This window comes from Tachysurus fulvidraco, chromosome 15, assembly GCF_022655615.1.
Source record: "Tachysurus fulvidraco isolate hzauxx_2018 chromosome 15, HZAU_PFXX_2.0, whole genome shotgun sequence".
In the NCBI taxonomy this organism is placed as follows: domain Eukaryota; kingdom Metazoa; phylum Chordata; class Actinopteri; order Siluriformes; family Bagridae; genus Tachysurus; species Tachysurus fulvidraco.
The window spans coordinates 690,843-707,908 of NC_062532.1; the positions used below are offsets into that span (position 1 = coordinate 690,843).

The following is a 17,066-nucleotide window of genomic DNA, read 5'->3' on the forward strand; positions in this document are numbered from 1 at the left end:
CTTTACCACACAGGTTAATTACCTTAACATGGCGTAACATCTAAGAAACCACAATGAAGTGATTTTTTATTGAATCCACATTTCTTTGTCTCACAGAAACTTTTGATAACACCTTGGAAGGGAATCATAGATTCTGTAACTGTTAGGATGACATTTTTCTCCAACTGACAAAATGTTCAATCTGTTTATAATTGAGCATCAAACAAGCTACAACTTTAGATAGGGGCTCTTTAAATATTCTACCAAAAAGCATCTGGTTTGAATTTGATTGCACCCAGATGTGTACCATCTTGATTTGAACAAAGTGAAAGGGAGGTGAAATTCTCTCCATCTTCAAATATAAAGACTTTTAAACTCAAAGCAAGAACACCAATCTGCTCGGACCGGCCACATCTGTAAGCCACAATCTTCACAACTTTTATCTGCCACTCACATTATGGTTTTCTTCATTTATTTTATTTTTGTCAGTCATTTTTTTTTTCCGAATTGTTTTTCCAGTGTAATATTGCTAAGCATTGAAATATTGAAAGATTAAATATAATACAAAAATTACAATATCTACAAGACTTTCAGAGTTTCCCCTCTGCTTCTCCTTTACTTCGGTTTCCCTCCAGAACTAGCGGATAGAAAGCTGTCAAAAGTGAAAAGATAGTTTCTATCAGAAGTAACTAATAAACAAGGTGTAATGTGAAAAAGTGGAGTCCTACAGAGCTTTATGTCTCCTATACCACACCAATTTAGACTTAAACATTATCATATACAGTAACTATAATGCTGTGATACTATAATCTACATACACAGTTAATAACCTCCATAATGTCATCAAGAATAAACTGCACACTTACAAGGAACCTTATCCCACACCTCTGTGTAACAGGTGTGTGTGTGTGTGTGTGTGTGTGTGTGTGTGTGTGTGTGTGTGTGTGTGTGTGTGTGTGTGTGTGTGTGTGTGTGTTTATTTGTGTGTTTATTTGTGTGTGTGTGTGTGTGTGTGTGTGTGTGTGTGTGTGCGAGCTCACGCTGTTAGTAGGAATTCCGATAAGAGAAGCTTTTTTAATAGGGGTAAATACCCTTAAACTGTCCACACACTCAATAATTAATCTGGGTATCAGAAACTTTTGATGACACCTTGGAATGGAATAAAGGTTTCTGTAATAGTTAAAGTGGAAGACAAAACATTTAGTCTGTTCATAATAAGTATCAGAAATCTACAATGTCTTCTCTGTTGCATCCAATGGAAGCTCCATAGGCTTTAGATCAGGGCTCTGGAAATGTTCTATCAAAAAGCATTTTAAGTTGCCATCAAACCATCAAAAGGTCTGCTTCCAGTCCCAGTAAAATGTTTCTATCTGCTGGACTAAACCTTATCCAAGTTCTCTGTAACTGTTTAATATACAGTACATAACAACCATTATGTAGGTTATTAACTGTGTATGTAGATTATAGTATTACAGCATTATAGTTACTGTATATGATCATGTTTAACTCATATTATGAAAGCTTAATTCTGATCATTTTCTATTACAGTGTGGTTTGTCAGTGCGTTAATCATTAATAAATAAAATGTGTTAGTACTGGTAAAGTAAATTGGTGTGATTGCTGAATCAGCAAATAATATTAAGATTAAATAAATCTTGGAAAAAAATAAATAAATCATCTTCAAGCCCAATTCTAAAATAAAATGCAAGTGGAATTCACTGACATGAAAATAATAAAATTGTTAACATTGTTCAGTTAATGTGTTCAAACCTAATGAGGATTTCACATTACAGTATTCACACCTCAGAAGTAAGAAGTTATCAACTTTAATGCTACAGTGATTTACTTTACCAGTACTGACAGATTTACATACACAGTTAATAATCTACATAATGTCATCAAGGATAAACTGCACACTTACAAGGAACCTTATCCAACACCTCTATGTAACAGGTGTGTGTGTGTGTGTGTGTGTGTGTGTGTGTGTGTGTGTGTGTGTGTGTGTGTGTGTGTGTGTGTGTGTGTGTGTGTGTGTGTGTGTGTGTGTGTGTGTGCTCACGCTGTTAGTAGGAATTCTGATTAGAGAAGCTTTTTTCCCCCTAGGGGTTAAAACCCTTTAACTGTCTATACAACTCAAGAATGAATCCGTGTCACAGAAACTTTTGATAAAATATTTTCACAGAATCATGGTTTCAGTAACAGATACAGTGGAACTTTTCTCCAACCTACAAAACTTTCATTCTGTTTAGCATCAGAAATGTCTTTCTACTGCATTAGATAGAAGCTCTATATGCTTTAGATCAGGGTTTTGGGAATGTTCTATCAAAAAACATCTGGTCTGCATTAGACCATTATCCTGCTTAAAAAAATCACATTTCATCAATAAAACACAACCTGACCAACACCAATGTAGTAACAAAAAGATCCAGCCATGTTCATATGTGTAATTTAAAGTACCCTGATATATGAGTTTGCCATCAGACCCCTACATCTTTACATTTTTAAATGCTGCTACAACTGTTTTTGCAGAACAAACAGACTGTATACTGGGTGGTGTCATAGTTATCAAGTCCATGTCCTACAAGAACATCACTCCTGAAACACGAGAATACAAACTTTAGATATCCAGAAAAATCACCCAAACATCCTCCTGGGATCTTACCAGCAAACTGGAATTCACATTCACATGAGTCCTTCACAATGATCCAATACAGACCAGATGCTTTTTGATAGAGCCTATAGAGCTTCTATGGAATACAATAGAAAAGACATTGTAGATTATTGATGCTTTTTTATAAACAGACTGAATATTTTTAGGTTTGAGGACAATTCCATCGTAACAGAAACCATGATTCCGTTTTAAGATGTCATCAATAGGTTCAGTGACACAAATGAATGTTCACAAAAGAATAAACCTCATCATTATGCCTTCTCAGAGTTGAAGGAAATCAATTTCTGACAAAGATGTTTGTATGTTTAATTATTCAGTCACCTAAATCAGTAACTAAATAGTAAATCACTCCATTGTGTATTTTAAGCTTTAAGAAAATAACTTCTGGGGGAAGAAAATTGTGTAATTTATCTACAACCACCAGCTTAGACACACTGATAACTGTGCTTGTATGTATAAGTATGTAAGTATGGTATACGATCAGGTCAAGTTGAGAGGCTTTTAAATGTCATTGTGACCAAATACAATATCTGATACAGTACACAGTGAAATGAAACGTTTGTCCAGGACCCTGGTGCTACATAAAGACACCGACCTACATGAGACAACACAGAACTAATTATTCTATCGACATAAAGAGACAGTGCAAACAGACAATATAATAAACTACAATACAGATATATAAAGACAGCACCACCCAGTATACAGTCTGTTTGTTCTGCAAAAACAGTTGTAGCAGTATTTAAAAATGTAAAGATGTAGGAGTCTGATGGCAAACTCATCTATCAGGGTACTTTAAATTACACATATGAACATGGCTGGAAAAAGAATGAAAGTTTTGTAGGTTGGAGAAAAATTTAACTGTATCTGTTACAGAAAACATGATTCTGTGTGAAGAGGTCATCACGAGGTTTAATGACACAAAGGAATGTTCATTAAATAATAAACATTATTGTGCACTGGGGGTGAAAATCTTGTGAAATCTGATTTCCAACTAACAGCATGGACTCAATAAACACACACACTTGTTCCTTGGAAGTGTGGTGTAAGGTCCAGGACCACCCTCTTTATCTGGTATAAATACGAGAGCATGAAGCTTCTGTCTCATCCACAAACTTGCATCCTTCACAAGACGTCTTTTAAAGAAGACATTTCTTGCCACCTGCTTCATCAGTTCCTTGTAAGTATGCAGATTATTCTTGATGACATTATGTAGGTTATTAACTGTGTATGTAGATTACTGTGTATGTAGATTATAGTATTACAGCATTATAGTTACTGTATATGATCATGTTTAACTCATATTATGAAAGCTTAATTCTGATCATTTTCTATTACAGTGTGGTTTGTCAGTGCGTTAATCATTAATAAATAAAATGTGTTAGTACTGGTAAAGTAAATTGGTGTGGTATAAGAGACATAAAAATCTGTAGGTCTTCACTTTATCACATTACACCTTGTTTATTAGTTACTTCTGATGTCTGAATACTGATTTATGAAATTTAATGAAATAAATAAAATAAAATAAAATTCGGAGTTCTGAATCATGCCAGTTAAAACCCTCTTCTTTGGTTATTAACTGTCTCTTGATCAGATGATCAGATCACATGTTTCAGCTTTTTCAAACAATGTTCAACAGGATTCAGTAGGATGTAGAAACAAATAGCTTCTGGAGCGAAATGTATTGTATGTGTTAATTCTTAATTTTAAGGTTTCTTTAACTCATATTATGAAAGTTCGATTCTGAACATTTTCTGTCGTGCGAAATCCTCATTGGGTGTGAACACATTAGTCAACATATTAGTGTGAACACAGGAAACTTTTTTGTAAAGAATAACCCTGTATAAATATAAATAATAAATGATTTTTATCAAACTCTATGCACTGGTTATTAGCAAGCATAAAGTCACCTGATAAAATAAATAAATAAATAAAGATACAGTAAACGACATCTAATGATACAAATGGTTGATAAAGATTCATGAGCTGAAGCAGTAAATAAAATTAGCAGTAGCTGATGCTTGCCTTGATTTAATCTTAATAAAATATTTTTCATTTCGTCAGCTTAATTCTTGAGTCATCTTTCGTTTTTTTAGGCTCAAGATGAACAGCATGTCAAACCTGGCACCTGTTGTTGAAGTTGGAGGTCAGGGAGGAGATGCTTTCGATTTCAATGGCACTGGAAATGGAAGCATGATAAAAACGATCCAGGTTTGGGAAGGTGACTACAAAATAAAAGCCATGAAGGTGTGGCTTACTGATGGCCGGTCCGAGCAGTTTGGTGATCCTGCTGGGAATCTGAAAGAGTTTACATTTGAAGATGGAGAGCATTTCACCTCCCTTTCACTTTGGCCAAATAAAGATGATACACGTCTGGGTGCAATCAAATTCAAGACAAGTCAGTCCCGAGAATTCTATGCAAAATTGACAACTCATAGACTTAAACCAGAAGTTTCAGTTGATGTTGCTTCTGGGATCTGCATCGGAATCAAAGGACGTTCAGGGTCTGATATTGATCGCTTAGGCTTCATGTTCATCAACACCATCAAGTCTGCTCAGCTTATCAATGTTGTGTATCCCACCATTTCTGATGTGATACCCAAAGTGGCTGTTGGAGAAATTAAATCCATGACCTTCCAGAACAAGACTTCTGTACTTCAAGAATACAAAATTGAGACCTCCAAAAAAATCATCCAAAAATCCTCCTGGTCTGTTAAGGGAAAAGAGGCATTCAGCCTAGAAGTAAATGCAGGAATTCCATTTCTTGTGGGGGGGGAATCAAGATATCAATTAACCATTGGTGTTGAAGGTGCATATGCTTCAGACTTCAATACAGAGAAAATGATGCTCTTCTCATTTCCTGTTAAAGTTCCTCCAGGTAAAACCGTGGATGTGGACATCACACTTGGCCAGGCTACAGTTGATCTCCCATTCACTGGCATCATGAAGATTACCTGCCATAATGGCGGTGTGCTGGAGTATAATACCAGTGGAACCTACAAGGGTGTCACTTACTCTGATGGAAAAGTGGTTGTGAAAGAATCAAACAAAATGATTGGTGCAGCCTAATAAGCTTTTAATTCAATTCAAATGACCTATATGATCCTGCATCTTCATGTTTATCCTGCATTTAGTGGAATGGGTGATTTTTTTCCTAATCTGTAAATCAATAAAAAATGTGATTTGAATTATTCTGCTGGTCTTCCAATGGTGCAAAGCCACATTAATAAAATAAATCTTTACAAAACATTTGCAGTAATAAATAAAACATCTACTTTCATGTTTTTTATAGATTTACTTTGACTGTAGCTTTGTGTGATATCTGGACTTGATTATTTTCCTTTCACATATTCAGAAGATTATAATCTGTTATGATTTCCATCAATAAAATCAGTTTCAATTGAAACAAAGCTTCTGACTTGTTTTTTCCATAATTATGTATTATTGTAGATTTTTCCTGAGCACTACCACTAAACAGTTTTCCTGTTTGAGTTTTAAAACCTTGGAAAGATCTGCGTCTAGTCCCAGTCTTCCCAGAAATATTTCTATATGCTGGAGTAAACAAACACTCATACACTATTTTAGCAAATTTAAACTCATTAATGATATTACTTTGACTTAAGTAAATTTTTTTCTATACTTCTACACTTTCTCCATTATAATTATTATCTATTCCTTTAGACTTTGTCCACTTTGGCCATAACATCTACTACATAACACACTGTTCCATAACGTACACATGTCAATATTAGTGACACATGTTACTGGTAGCTACTTAACCTTCTCCAAGTTCTCTGTAGCTGTTTAATATACAGTACAGGACACCTGGACATCACAGCCATGTGTACAGTATGTCCCCAAAGTGTTCCAGCAAAACTGAAGGTAAACTGTTGTCTATAATATGTAGGATTACATTTCACTGTAACTAAGAGGCTTATACCTGTTCCTGCATCTCAATGCTCCTGTGTTCAAAGCCAGTTCCATGAAGATCTCCATGATGTGTTGGAGGTTGGAGAGAAAGATCTCGAGTGTCCTGTAAAGAGCCTCGACTCTGAATGGGTGATTCTTTTGGTTGATTTTTTTCCTCCCTATCTCTGTGCACATCCCTGTGCTTTGACAACAGGGCAATAAAACCGAACAGGAAAATAAAAGTGACGGCAGAGAATCGGGACGAGGATAGACTCAATAAATTAAACACACACAAGTTAAATGACAAGGTCTTAAATCAAACACAATTCTGAACATGAACATGTTAATGAAATCTGTCTGTATTGATCAGTATTGAAAATATTGATCTAATATTATATAAATATCTATCTATAAATATTGATATAATGGCAAACAAGAAGCAGGAGAGTGTAATAGGTGGAGGTTCAGCACCTTGGTCAGCAGCACTAAGCGTGAGCTCTCGAACTTCAGCACCGTGTCCAGCGCCGCGGGGACCGAGAGCCAGGCGGAGCGGCCGAAACTCCCGCCGAAAATCACGAGCCAATCAAGAGCGCCGCTGGAGTATTCACACTCCAGGAGGAAAACACAGCAGGAAGCGAGACTCAGCGGCTGGAGAGGAGAAAACGAGGCGTGCCTAACGGAACTACTGCTGGTTGTCTTTCTGAGATTCTTTTAAAGACACATCCAGCTGACCTGGGGCCTTCAAACTAAGAGGAACTATTTACTTTTTGGCCTTTTTCTGGTTTTTGCACTGCATTAAACTGAGGAGAAAATAAATACCACCCCATTGTTCCTACATCCAATGAAGACCAGACACTTTTTGGTAGAACATTCCAAGAGCCCTTATCAAAGGTATGTAGAGCTTTCATGGGATGCAAAGGAGAAGAAATCATAACAGTTACTGAAACTATGATTCCCTTCCAAGATGTTCTCAAAAGTTTCTGTGAGACAAAGAAATGTCACTTCATTGTGGTTTCTTAGATGTTCTGACATTTTAAGGTAATTAACCTGTGCTGTATATTCATGATTACATTATGTAGGTTATTAACTGTGTATGTAGACTAGAGTATTATAGCTTTATAAGTACTATATGTGTTAATGCTTTATTTTAAGGTTTCTTTAACTCATATTATGAAAGTTCGATTCTGAATATTTTCTGTCGTGCGAAATCCTCATTGGGTGTGAACACATTAACTGAACAATGTTAACATGACCGGCTTGTGTTTTATTATAGCATTGGGGTTAGATATGGTTTATTCATGTTAGTTAACTTCAGTTAAAGGAAACTTTTTTGGAAAGTTTATAATTCATATTCATCAACATTGTTAAGTCTGCTCAGCTTACCAATGTTGTGTATCCCACCATTCATGATGTGATACCCAAAATGGCTGTTGGAGAAATTAAATCTATGTTTTATTAGAACAACAGTTCTGAAACTCAGGAATTTACAATTGAGACCTATAAAAAAATCGCTTACTCTGATGGAAAAGTGGTTGTGAATGAATCAAAGAAAATGATTGATGTAGCCTTACAAGCTTTCAATTAAATTCTATAAATATTTTAACTACAAAATGTGTACTCATATTAGATAATGTTTAATAATCAATGTTACAGATGTATGGGACGTATTTAGTGCATTATGTTTCACTGTACTCAGTATCTCAGTAAAGGTCTTGCTGACTGGAGCTGTGTGTGTGGAACACTGGAGTCCAGCTGTGACTTATATGATCTTGCATCTTCATGTTTATCCTGCATTTGGTGTAATGGGTGATTTTTTTTAGTTGATTTTTTCCCTAATCTGTAAACCAATAAAAAAATGTGATTTGAATTATTCTGCTGGTTTTCCAATGGTGCAAAGCCATATTAATAAAATAAATCTTTACAAGACATTTGGAGTAATAAATAAAACATCTCATTTCATCTTTTTTTTTTTTACATTTACTTTGACTGTAGCTTTGTTTGATAAATGAACTTGATTATTTTCCTATCACATATTCAGAAGATTATAATGTTATGATTCCCATCAATAAAATCAGTCTCAATTGAAACTAAGCTTCTGACTTGTTTTTTCCATATTTATGTATTATTCCTGAGCACTACCAATAAATAGTTTTCCTGTTCGAGCCACAAACTTTAAGTGCCATGGGCACAACAACCCAATTCACAACAACAACAACCCACACTCTCCCTGTCTGGAATGTTCCACAGTATGGCATAAGACTTATCTATCTCTATAGAGACAATCAGGTGATGCCAATAGGCCAAGTTACAGGTCAGATCTGTGGAGAGGCGAGCCCCTTACAGTAGGAATGCAGGTTTGTAAAGGTATTTTTTTTTGCATTAAAAAAAAAAGTTCTAATTGAATAAATGATCTGTTCACTGTGAATTAAACAACAACAACAACAAAAAAAAGATGTTTTTGGGCTTACAATCCTTTTCTGTAAGTATTTTACATCATTTTTCTGTAAATTTCACGGTCATTTTTTACAGTGAAGGTTTTAGTTAGTACTGTTAGTATAGTTACTGTATATGATAATGTTTAACTCATATTATGAAAGCTAGATTCTGATCATTTTCTATTACAGTTTGGTTTGTCATTATTAATAAATAAAATGTGTTAGTACTGGTAAAGTAAATTGGTGTGGCATAAGAGACATAAAGCTCTGTAGGACTCCACTTTATCACATTACACCTTGTTTATTAGTTACTTCTGATGTCTGAATACTGATTTATGAAATTTAGTAGTAGCGGTTTATCAGTAGCTGATGCTTACCTTTATTTGATCTTAAACAAAACTCTTCTTAGCCATGTTTCTTTATCAGAAGAATTCTTTTTCATTTTATCAGGTTAAAAAGCAAGACAGAGCACACGAAGACAATACAAAGCTGACACAAATGCGAGGATTCCGCACTGCCAAAGGACTTTTTTGAGTAATAAATAAAACACCTAAATTCACGTTTTTTTAATATTTAGTTTGACTGTAGCTTTGTGTAACAATTTGATTATTTTTCCTTTTACATTTTCAGAAGATTAATAAATCAATAATCGATAAAATCAATCTTAATTGAAACTAAGCTTCTGACTAATTTTTTTTCCATAATGATGTATTATTCTAGATTCTTCCTGAGCGCTACCACTAAACAGTTTTCTAGTTTTAAAACCTTGGAAAGATCATTTGTTCTATACATCTACACTTTCTCCACTAAAATTATAATCTATTCCTTTGGACTTTGTCCACTTTGGCCATATCTACTACATAACACACTGTTCAATAACATTACTTGTTAACAATAATAATAATAATAATAATAATAATAATAATAATAATAATAATAATAATAATAATAATAATAATAATAATAATAATAATAATAACATGTCACTAGTAATATTAGTGACACATGTTACTGGTAGCTTCAGTCCTCAACTCTATCCAAGTTCTCCGTAGCAGTTTAACATACAGTACAGGACACCTGGACATCACAGCCATGTGTACAGTATGTCCCCAAAGTGTTCCAGCAAAACTGAAGGTAAACTGTTGTCTATAATATGTAGGATTACATTTCACTGTAACTAAGAGGCTTATACCTGTTCCTGCATCTCAGTGCTCCTGTGTACAAAGCCAGTTCCATGAAGATCTCCATGATGTGTTTGAGGTTGGCGTAGAAGATCTCGAGTTTCCTGTAAAGAGCCCAGACTCTGAATGGGTGATTCTTTTGATTGATTATTCCTCCCAATCTCTGTGCACATCCCTGTGCTTTGACAACAGGGTAATAAAACCGAACAGGAAAATAAAAGTGATGGCAGAGCATTGGGATGAGGACAGACTGAATAAATTAAACACACACAAGTTAAATGAAGAGGTCTCAAATCAAACACTTACAGGAAATCGTGAAACACCGCCTGGTTAGATTAAATGGAACATAAGTAAATTAAAATAACCTGACAAACTGTTACATTGGAAAATAAAACTTGTATCTAGGTTTTTGTGATCTAAAGCTTATAGATCTTCTATTGAGTGCAATAGAGAAGACATTGACAAGACAGATTTTTGATGTTCTATAATACACAGACAAATGTTTGTCATTTCAGGTGTGAGGTTTGAGTGATGAACATGGCTGGATCTTTTTGTTACTACATTGGTGTTGGTCAGGTTGTGTTTTATTGATGAAATGTGATTTTTTTTTTTAAGCAGGATAATGATCTAATGCAGACCAGATGATTTTTGATAGAACATTCCCAAAATCCTGATCTAAAGCCCATAGAGCTTCTGTCTAATGCAGTAGAGAAGACATTGTAGATTTGAATGCTCGATTATAAACTGTCACTGTAAGGTGTCCAGGTGTCCTGTACTGTATATTAAACAGCTACAGAGAACTTGGAGAAGGTTAAGTAGCTACCAGTAACATGTGTCACTGATATTGACATGAGTATGTTATGGAACAGTGTGTTATGTAGTAGACGTTATGACCAAAGTGGACAAAGTCCAAAGGAATAGATAATAATTATAGTGGAGAAAGTATATAAGTATAGAAAAAATGTACTTAAGTCAAAATAATAATATGAATTAAATTAAATGTGCTCAAGTAATGTATGAGTTTTTATTTACTCCAACATATAGAAACATTTTTCTGGGAAGACTGGGACTAGTGGTTGTGCTCAGGAAGAATCTAGAATAATACATAATTATGGAAAAAACAAGTCAGAAGCTTAGATTCAATTGAGACTGATTTTATTGATGGAAATTATAACAGATTATAATCTTCTGAAAATGTAAAAAGAAAAGAATCAAATTGTTACACAAAGCTACAGTCAAAGTAAATCTAAAAAAAAAACATGAAATGAGATGCTTTATTTATTACTCAAAATGTTACTTGAAGATTTATTTTATGAATCAAAAATGTCGCCTTGCACCATTTGAGGACCAGCAGAATAAAACAAATCACTATTTTAACTGGTTTCCAGATGTTAAAAAAAAATCAACTAAAAAATTCACACATTCCACCAAATGCAGGATAAACATGAAGATGCAAGATCATATAAGTCACAGCTGGACTCCAGTGTTCCACACACACAGCTCCAGTCAGCAAGGACTTTACTGAGATACTGAGTACAGTGATACATAATGCACTAAATATGTTCCATACATCGGTTACATTGATTAATAAACATTATCGAATATGAGTACAGATTTTGTAGTCATTGTAAATCATTATAGAATTGAATTCAAAGCTTATTAGGCTGCACCAAGCTATTTGTTTGCTTCATTCACAACCACTTTTCCATCAGAGTAAGCGACACCCTTGTAGATTCCTTTCTTTTGAAATTCAAACACAGTGCCATTAATGAAGATAATCTTCATGATGCAAGTGAATGGGAGATCAACTGTAGCCTGGCCAAGTGTGACGCGCACATCTATGTTTTCTCTTGCAGGAACTTTAACAGGAAATGAGAAGAGCTCAATTTTCTCTTCAGTGGTGTTTGGAGGATATGTACCCTCAACTCCATTAATTAATTGATAGCCATTTATCCCCTCCACAAGCTGTGGAATTCCTGCATTCACTTCCAGGCTGAACATGTTTACCAGTTTGCACGTAAGAGACCAGGATGATCTTGGGGTGACTTTTTGGGAGGCCTCAATTTTAAATTCTTGAGTTTCAGAAGTGTTGTTCTGGTACAACATGGATTTAACTTCTCCAACAGCCACTTTGGGATTCACATCATGAATAGTGGGATACACAACATTGGTAAGCTGAACAGACATGATGGGTTTGGGGAATATGAACCCAACGAGATCAATATCAGACCCTGAACGTCCTTTGATCCCCAGGCAGATCCCAGAGGCAACATCAACTGGAGCTTCTGGCTTTAGACTACCTTTTGTCAAGCTTGCATAGAACTCTCGGGAGTGACTTGTCTTGAATTTGATTGCACCCAGATGTGTACCCTCTTGATTTGGCCAAAGTGAAAGAGAGGTGAAATGCTCTCCATCTTCAAAGTTAAACTCTTTCAGATTCCCAGCAGGAACGCCAAACTGCTTGGACTGGCCATCAGTAAGCCACACCTTCATGGCTTTTATCTGGCACTCGCCTTCCCAAACCTGGATCGTTTTCAGCATGCTTCCATTTTCAGTGCCATTAAAATTGAAAACATCTCCTCCCTCACCGCCAACTTCAACAACATCTGCCAGGTGTGACATGCTGTTCATCTTGAGCTTAAAATAAAAATAAAGATGTCTCAGGAATTAACATGATAAAATGAAAAATATTTTGGTTAAGATTAAACCAAGGCAAGCATCAGCTACTGCTGATTTTATTTACTGCTTCAGCTCATAAATCTTTATCAACCATTTGTATTATTAGATGTTGTTTATATGTTTTATTGATTTTATTAGGTGACTTTATGCTTGCTAATAACCAGTGCATAGAGTTTGATAAAATCATTCATTGTTTATATTTATACAGGGTTATTCTTTACAAAAAAGTTTCCTTTAACTGAAGTTAACTAACATGAATAAACCATGTTTAACCCCATTGCTATAATAAAACACAAGCAGATTTCACTGACATGAAAAAAGTCGGTCATGTTAACATTGTTCAGTTAATGTGTTCACACCCAATGAGGATTTCGCACGACAGAAAATGTTCAGAATCGAACTTTCATAATATGAGTTAAAGAAACCTTAAATTAAGCATTAACACATACAGTACATTTCGCTCCAGAAGCTATTTGTTACTACATCCTACTGAATCCTATTGAACATCTTTGGAAAAAGCTGAAACATGTGATCTGATCATCTGATCAACAGACATGTTTTTAATAACCAAAGAAGAGGGTTTTAACTGCCATGATTCAGAACTCGCTTTGAGTCTCTTATACCACACCAATTTACTTTACCAGTACTGACGCATTTTATTTATTAATTAATGATTAACGCACTGACAAACCACACTGTAATAGAAAATGATCAGAATTAAGCTTTCATAATATGAGTTAAACATTATCATATACAGTAACTATAATGCTGTAATACTATAATCTACATACACAGTAATCTACATACACAGTTAAAAACCTACATAATGTCATCAAGAATAATCTGCATACTTACAAGGAACTGATGAAGCAGGTAGCAAGAAATGTCTTCTTTAAAAGACGTCTTGTGAAGGATGCAAGTTTGTGGATGAGACAGAAGCTTCATGCTCTCGTATTTATACCAGATAAAGAGGGTGGTCCTGGACCTTACACCACACTTCCAAGGAACAAGTGTGTGTGTTTATTGAGTCCATGCTGTTAGTTGGAAATCAGATTTCACAAGCTTTTCACCCCTTAGTGCACAATAATGTTTAATATTTAATGAACAATCCTTTGTGTCACTCAACCTTGTGATGACATCTTAACACAGAATCATGTTTTCTGTAACAGATACAGTTAAATATTTCTCCATCCTACAAAACTTTCATTCTGATTCCAACCATGTTCATATGTGTAATTTAAAGTACCCTGATAGATGAGATTGCAATCAGACTCCTACATCTTTACATTTTTAAATGCTGCTACAACTGTTTTTGCAGAACAAACAGACTGTATACTGGGTGGTGCTGTCTTTATATATCTGTGTTGTAGTTTATTATATTGTCTGTTTGCACTGTCTCTTTATGTCGATAGATTAATTAGTTCTGTGTTGTCTCATGTAGGTCGGTGTCTTTATGTAGCACCAGGGTCCTGGACAAACGTTTCATTTCACTGTGTACTGTATCAGATATTGTATTTGGAAAAAATGACATTTAAAAGCCTCTCAACTTGACCTGATCGTATACAATACTTACATACTTATACATACAAGCACAGTTACCATAGTGTCTAAGCTGGTGGTTGTAGATAAATTACACAAGTTTTTTATCCCAGAAGTTATTTTCTTAAAGCTTAAAAATGCACAATGGCATTTAGTTTAGTATTTAATTCACATTCCATTGTGTGAAGACACAAGGAAGAAAAGTAAAGGTATTAGCAGTGTAACAGGAAAAGTTGGTTTTAAGGAAACAATGACATTTAAAAGCCGCTCAACTTGACCTGATCGTATACCATACTTACATACTTATACATACAAGCACAGATACCAGTGTGTCTAAGCTGGTGGTTGTAGATGAATTACACAAGTTTTTCATCCCAGAAGTTATTTTCTTAAAGCTTAAAATACACAATGGAGCGATTTACTATTTATTTACTGATTTAGGTGACTGAATAATTAAACATACAAACGTCTTTGTCAGAGATTAATTTCTTTAAACTCTGAGAAGGCATAATGATGAGGTTTATTCTTTTGTGAACATTCATTTGTGTCACTGAACCTATTGATGACATCTTAACACGGAATCATGTTTCTGTTACGATGGAATTTTTCTCAAACCTAAAAATATTCAGTCTGTTTATGAAAAGCATCAATAATCTACAATGTCTTCTTTAATGTATTCCATAGAAGCTCTATAGGCTCTATCAAAAAGCATCTAGTCTGTTTTGGATCATTGTGAAGGACTCATGTGAATGTGAATTCCAGTTTGCTGGTAAGAGCCCAGGAGGATGTTTGGGTGATTTTTCTGGATATCTAAAGTTTGTATTCTCGTGTTTCAGGAGTGATGTTCTTGTAGGACATGGACTTGATAACTATGACACCACCCAGTATACAGTCTGTTTGTTCTGCAAAAACAGTTGTAGCAGCATTTAAAAATGTAAAGATGTAGGAGTCTGATGGCAAACTCATCTATCAGGGTACTTTAAATTACACATATGAACATGGCTGGATCTTTTTGTTACTACATTGGTGTTGGTCAGGTTGTGTTTTATTGATGAAATGTGATTTTTTTTTAAGCAGGATAATGATCTAATGCAGACCAGATGTTTTTTGATAGAAAATTCCTAAAACCATGATCTAAAGCCTATAGAGATTCTATCTAATGCAGTAGAAAGACATTTCTGATGCTAAACAGAATGAAAGTTTTGTAGGTTGGAAAAAAGTTCCACTGTATCTGTTACAGAAAACATGATTCTGTGAAAATATTTTATCAAAAGTTTCTGTGACACGGATTCATTCTTGAGTTGTATAGACAGTTAAAGGGTTTTAACCCCTAGGGGGAAAAAAGCTTCTCTAATCAGAATTCCTACTAACAGCGTGAGCACACACACACACACACACACACACACACACACACACACACACACACACACACACACACACACACACACACACACACACACACACACACCTGTTACATAGAGGTGTTGGATAAGGTTCCTTGTAAGTGTGCAGTTTATCCTTGATGACATTATGTAGATTATTAACTGTGTAAGTAAATCTGTCAGTACTGGTAAAGTAAATCACTGTAGCATTAAAGTTGATAACTTCTTACTTCTGAGGTGTGAATACTGTAATGTGAAATCCTCATTAGGTTTGAACACATTAACTGAACAATGTTAACAATTTTATTATTTTCATGTCAGTGAATTCCACTTGCATTTTATTTTAGAATTGGGCTTGAAGATGATTTATTTATTTTTTTCCAAGATTTATTTAATCTTACTTTTTCATAAATCATTACCATGTGTAAATAATGAGTGACTTTTTGAATTTGAATTGTAGTTAAGATAATAAAATGACTGAAGCATGAGCTACTGCTGATATTATTTGCTGATTCAGCAATCACACCAATTTACTTTACCAGTACTAACACATTTTATTTATTAATGATTAACGCACTGACAAACCTCACTGTAATAGAAAATGATCAGAATTAAGCTTTCATAATATGAGTTAAACATGATCATATACAGTAACTATAATGCTGTAATACTATAATCTACATACACAGTTAATAACCTACATAATGGTTGTTATGTACTGTATATTAAACATCTACAGTGAACTTGGATAAGGTTTAGTCCAGCATATAGAAACATTTTACTGGGACTGGAAGCAGACCTTTTGATGGTTTGATGGCAACTTAAAATGCTTTTTCATAGAACATTTCCAGAGCCCTGATCTAAAGCCTATGGAGCTTCCATTGGATGCAACAGAGAAGACATTGTAGATTTCTGATACTTATTATGAACAGACTAAATGTTTTGTCTTCCATTTTAACTATTACAGAAACCTTTATTCCATTCCAAGGTGTCATCAAAAGTTTCTGATACCCAGATTAATTATTGAGTGTGTGGACAGTTTAAGGGTATTTACCCCATTAAAAAAGCTTCTCTTATCGGAATTCCTTCTAACAGCGTGAGCGGACACACACACACACACACACACACACACACACACACACACACACACACACACACACACACACACACACACACACACACACCTGTTACACAGAGGTGTGGGATAAGGTTCCTTGTAAGTGTGCAGTTTATTCTTGATGACATTATGTAGGTTATTAACTGTGTATGTAGATTACTGTGTATGTAGATT

At 34.8% G+C, this 17,066-nt stretch overlaps 4 protein-coding genes across 4 annotated transcripts in view; 2 read left to right on the forward strand and 2 right to left on the reverse strand.

Annotated features, from left to right (window-relative positions):
• LOC113637492 (aerolysin-like protein) overlaps nt 1-13,778 on the reverse strand; it is a 33,054-nt gene extending 19,276 nt beyond the window's left edge. The window contains exon 1 of the mRNA XM_027138188.2: nt 13,710-13,778. The gene's annotated coding sequence lies outside the window, so the exon portion shown is untranslated. The remainder of the gene's footprint in view (nt 1-13,709) is intronic.
• LOC113651616 (aerolysin-like protein) overlaps nt 1-17,066 on the forward strand; it is a 382,868-nt gene that overhangs the window by 96,799 nt on the left and 269,003 nt on the right. The window lies entirely within an intron of this gene.
• On the forward strand, nt 3,550-6,056 carry LOC113637491 (aerolysin-like protein). Its single transcript, XM_027138187.2, has 2 exons — nt 3,550-3,830; nt 4,747-6,056. Exon 2 carries the CDS (start codon nt 4,754-4,756, stop codon nt 5,717-5,719), a length of 966 nt encoding a protein of 321 aa, XP_026993988.2. The 5' UTR covers nt 3,550-3,830; nt 4,747-4,753; the 3' UTR covers nt 5,720-6,056.
• Nucleotides 11,576-14,040, reverse strand: LOC125138604 (aerolysin-like protein). Its single transcript, XM_047800497.1, has 2 exons — nt 13,710-14,040; nt 11,576-12,812 (listed from the first exon to the last, which is right to left on the reverse strand). The coding sequence occupies exons 1-2, from the start codon at nt 13,797-13,799 to the stop codon at nt 11,850-11,852; spliced, it is 1,053 nt and encodes a 350-aa protein (XP_047656453.1). The 5' UTR covers nt 13,800-14,040; the 3' UTR covers nt 11,576-11,849.

Coding starts and splice junctions, on each gene's coding strand:
- LOC125138604 (XM_047800497.1), bottom strand. CDS start 13,799: ATGAAGCTTCTGTCTCATCCACAAACTTGCATCCTTCACAAGACGTCT. Junction 12,813..13,709: donor ACCTGCTTCATCAGTTCCTT/GTAAGTATGCAG, acceptor TTTTATTTTAAG/CTCAAGATGAACAGCATGTC.
- LOC113637491 (XM_027138187.2), top strand. CDS start 4,754: ATGAACAGCATGTCAAACCTGGCACCTGTTGTTGAAGTTGGAGGTCAG.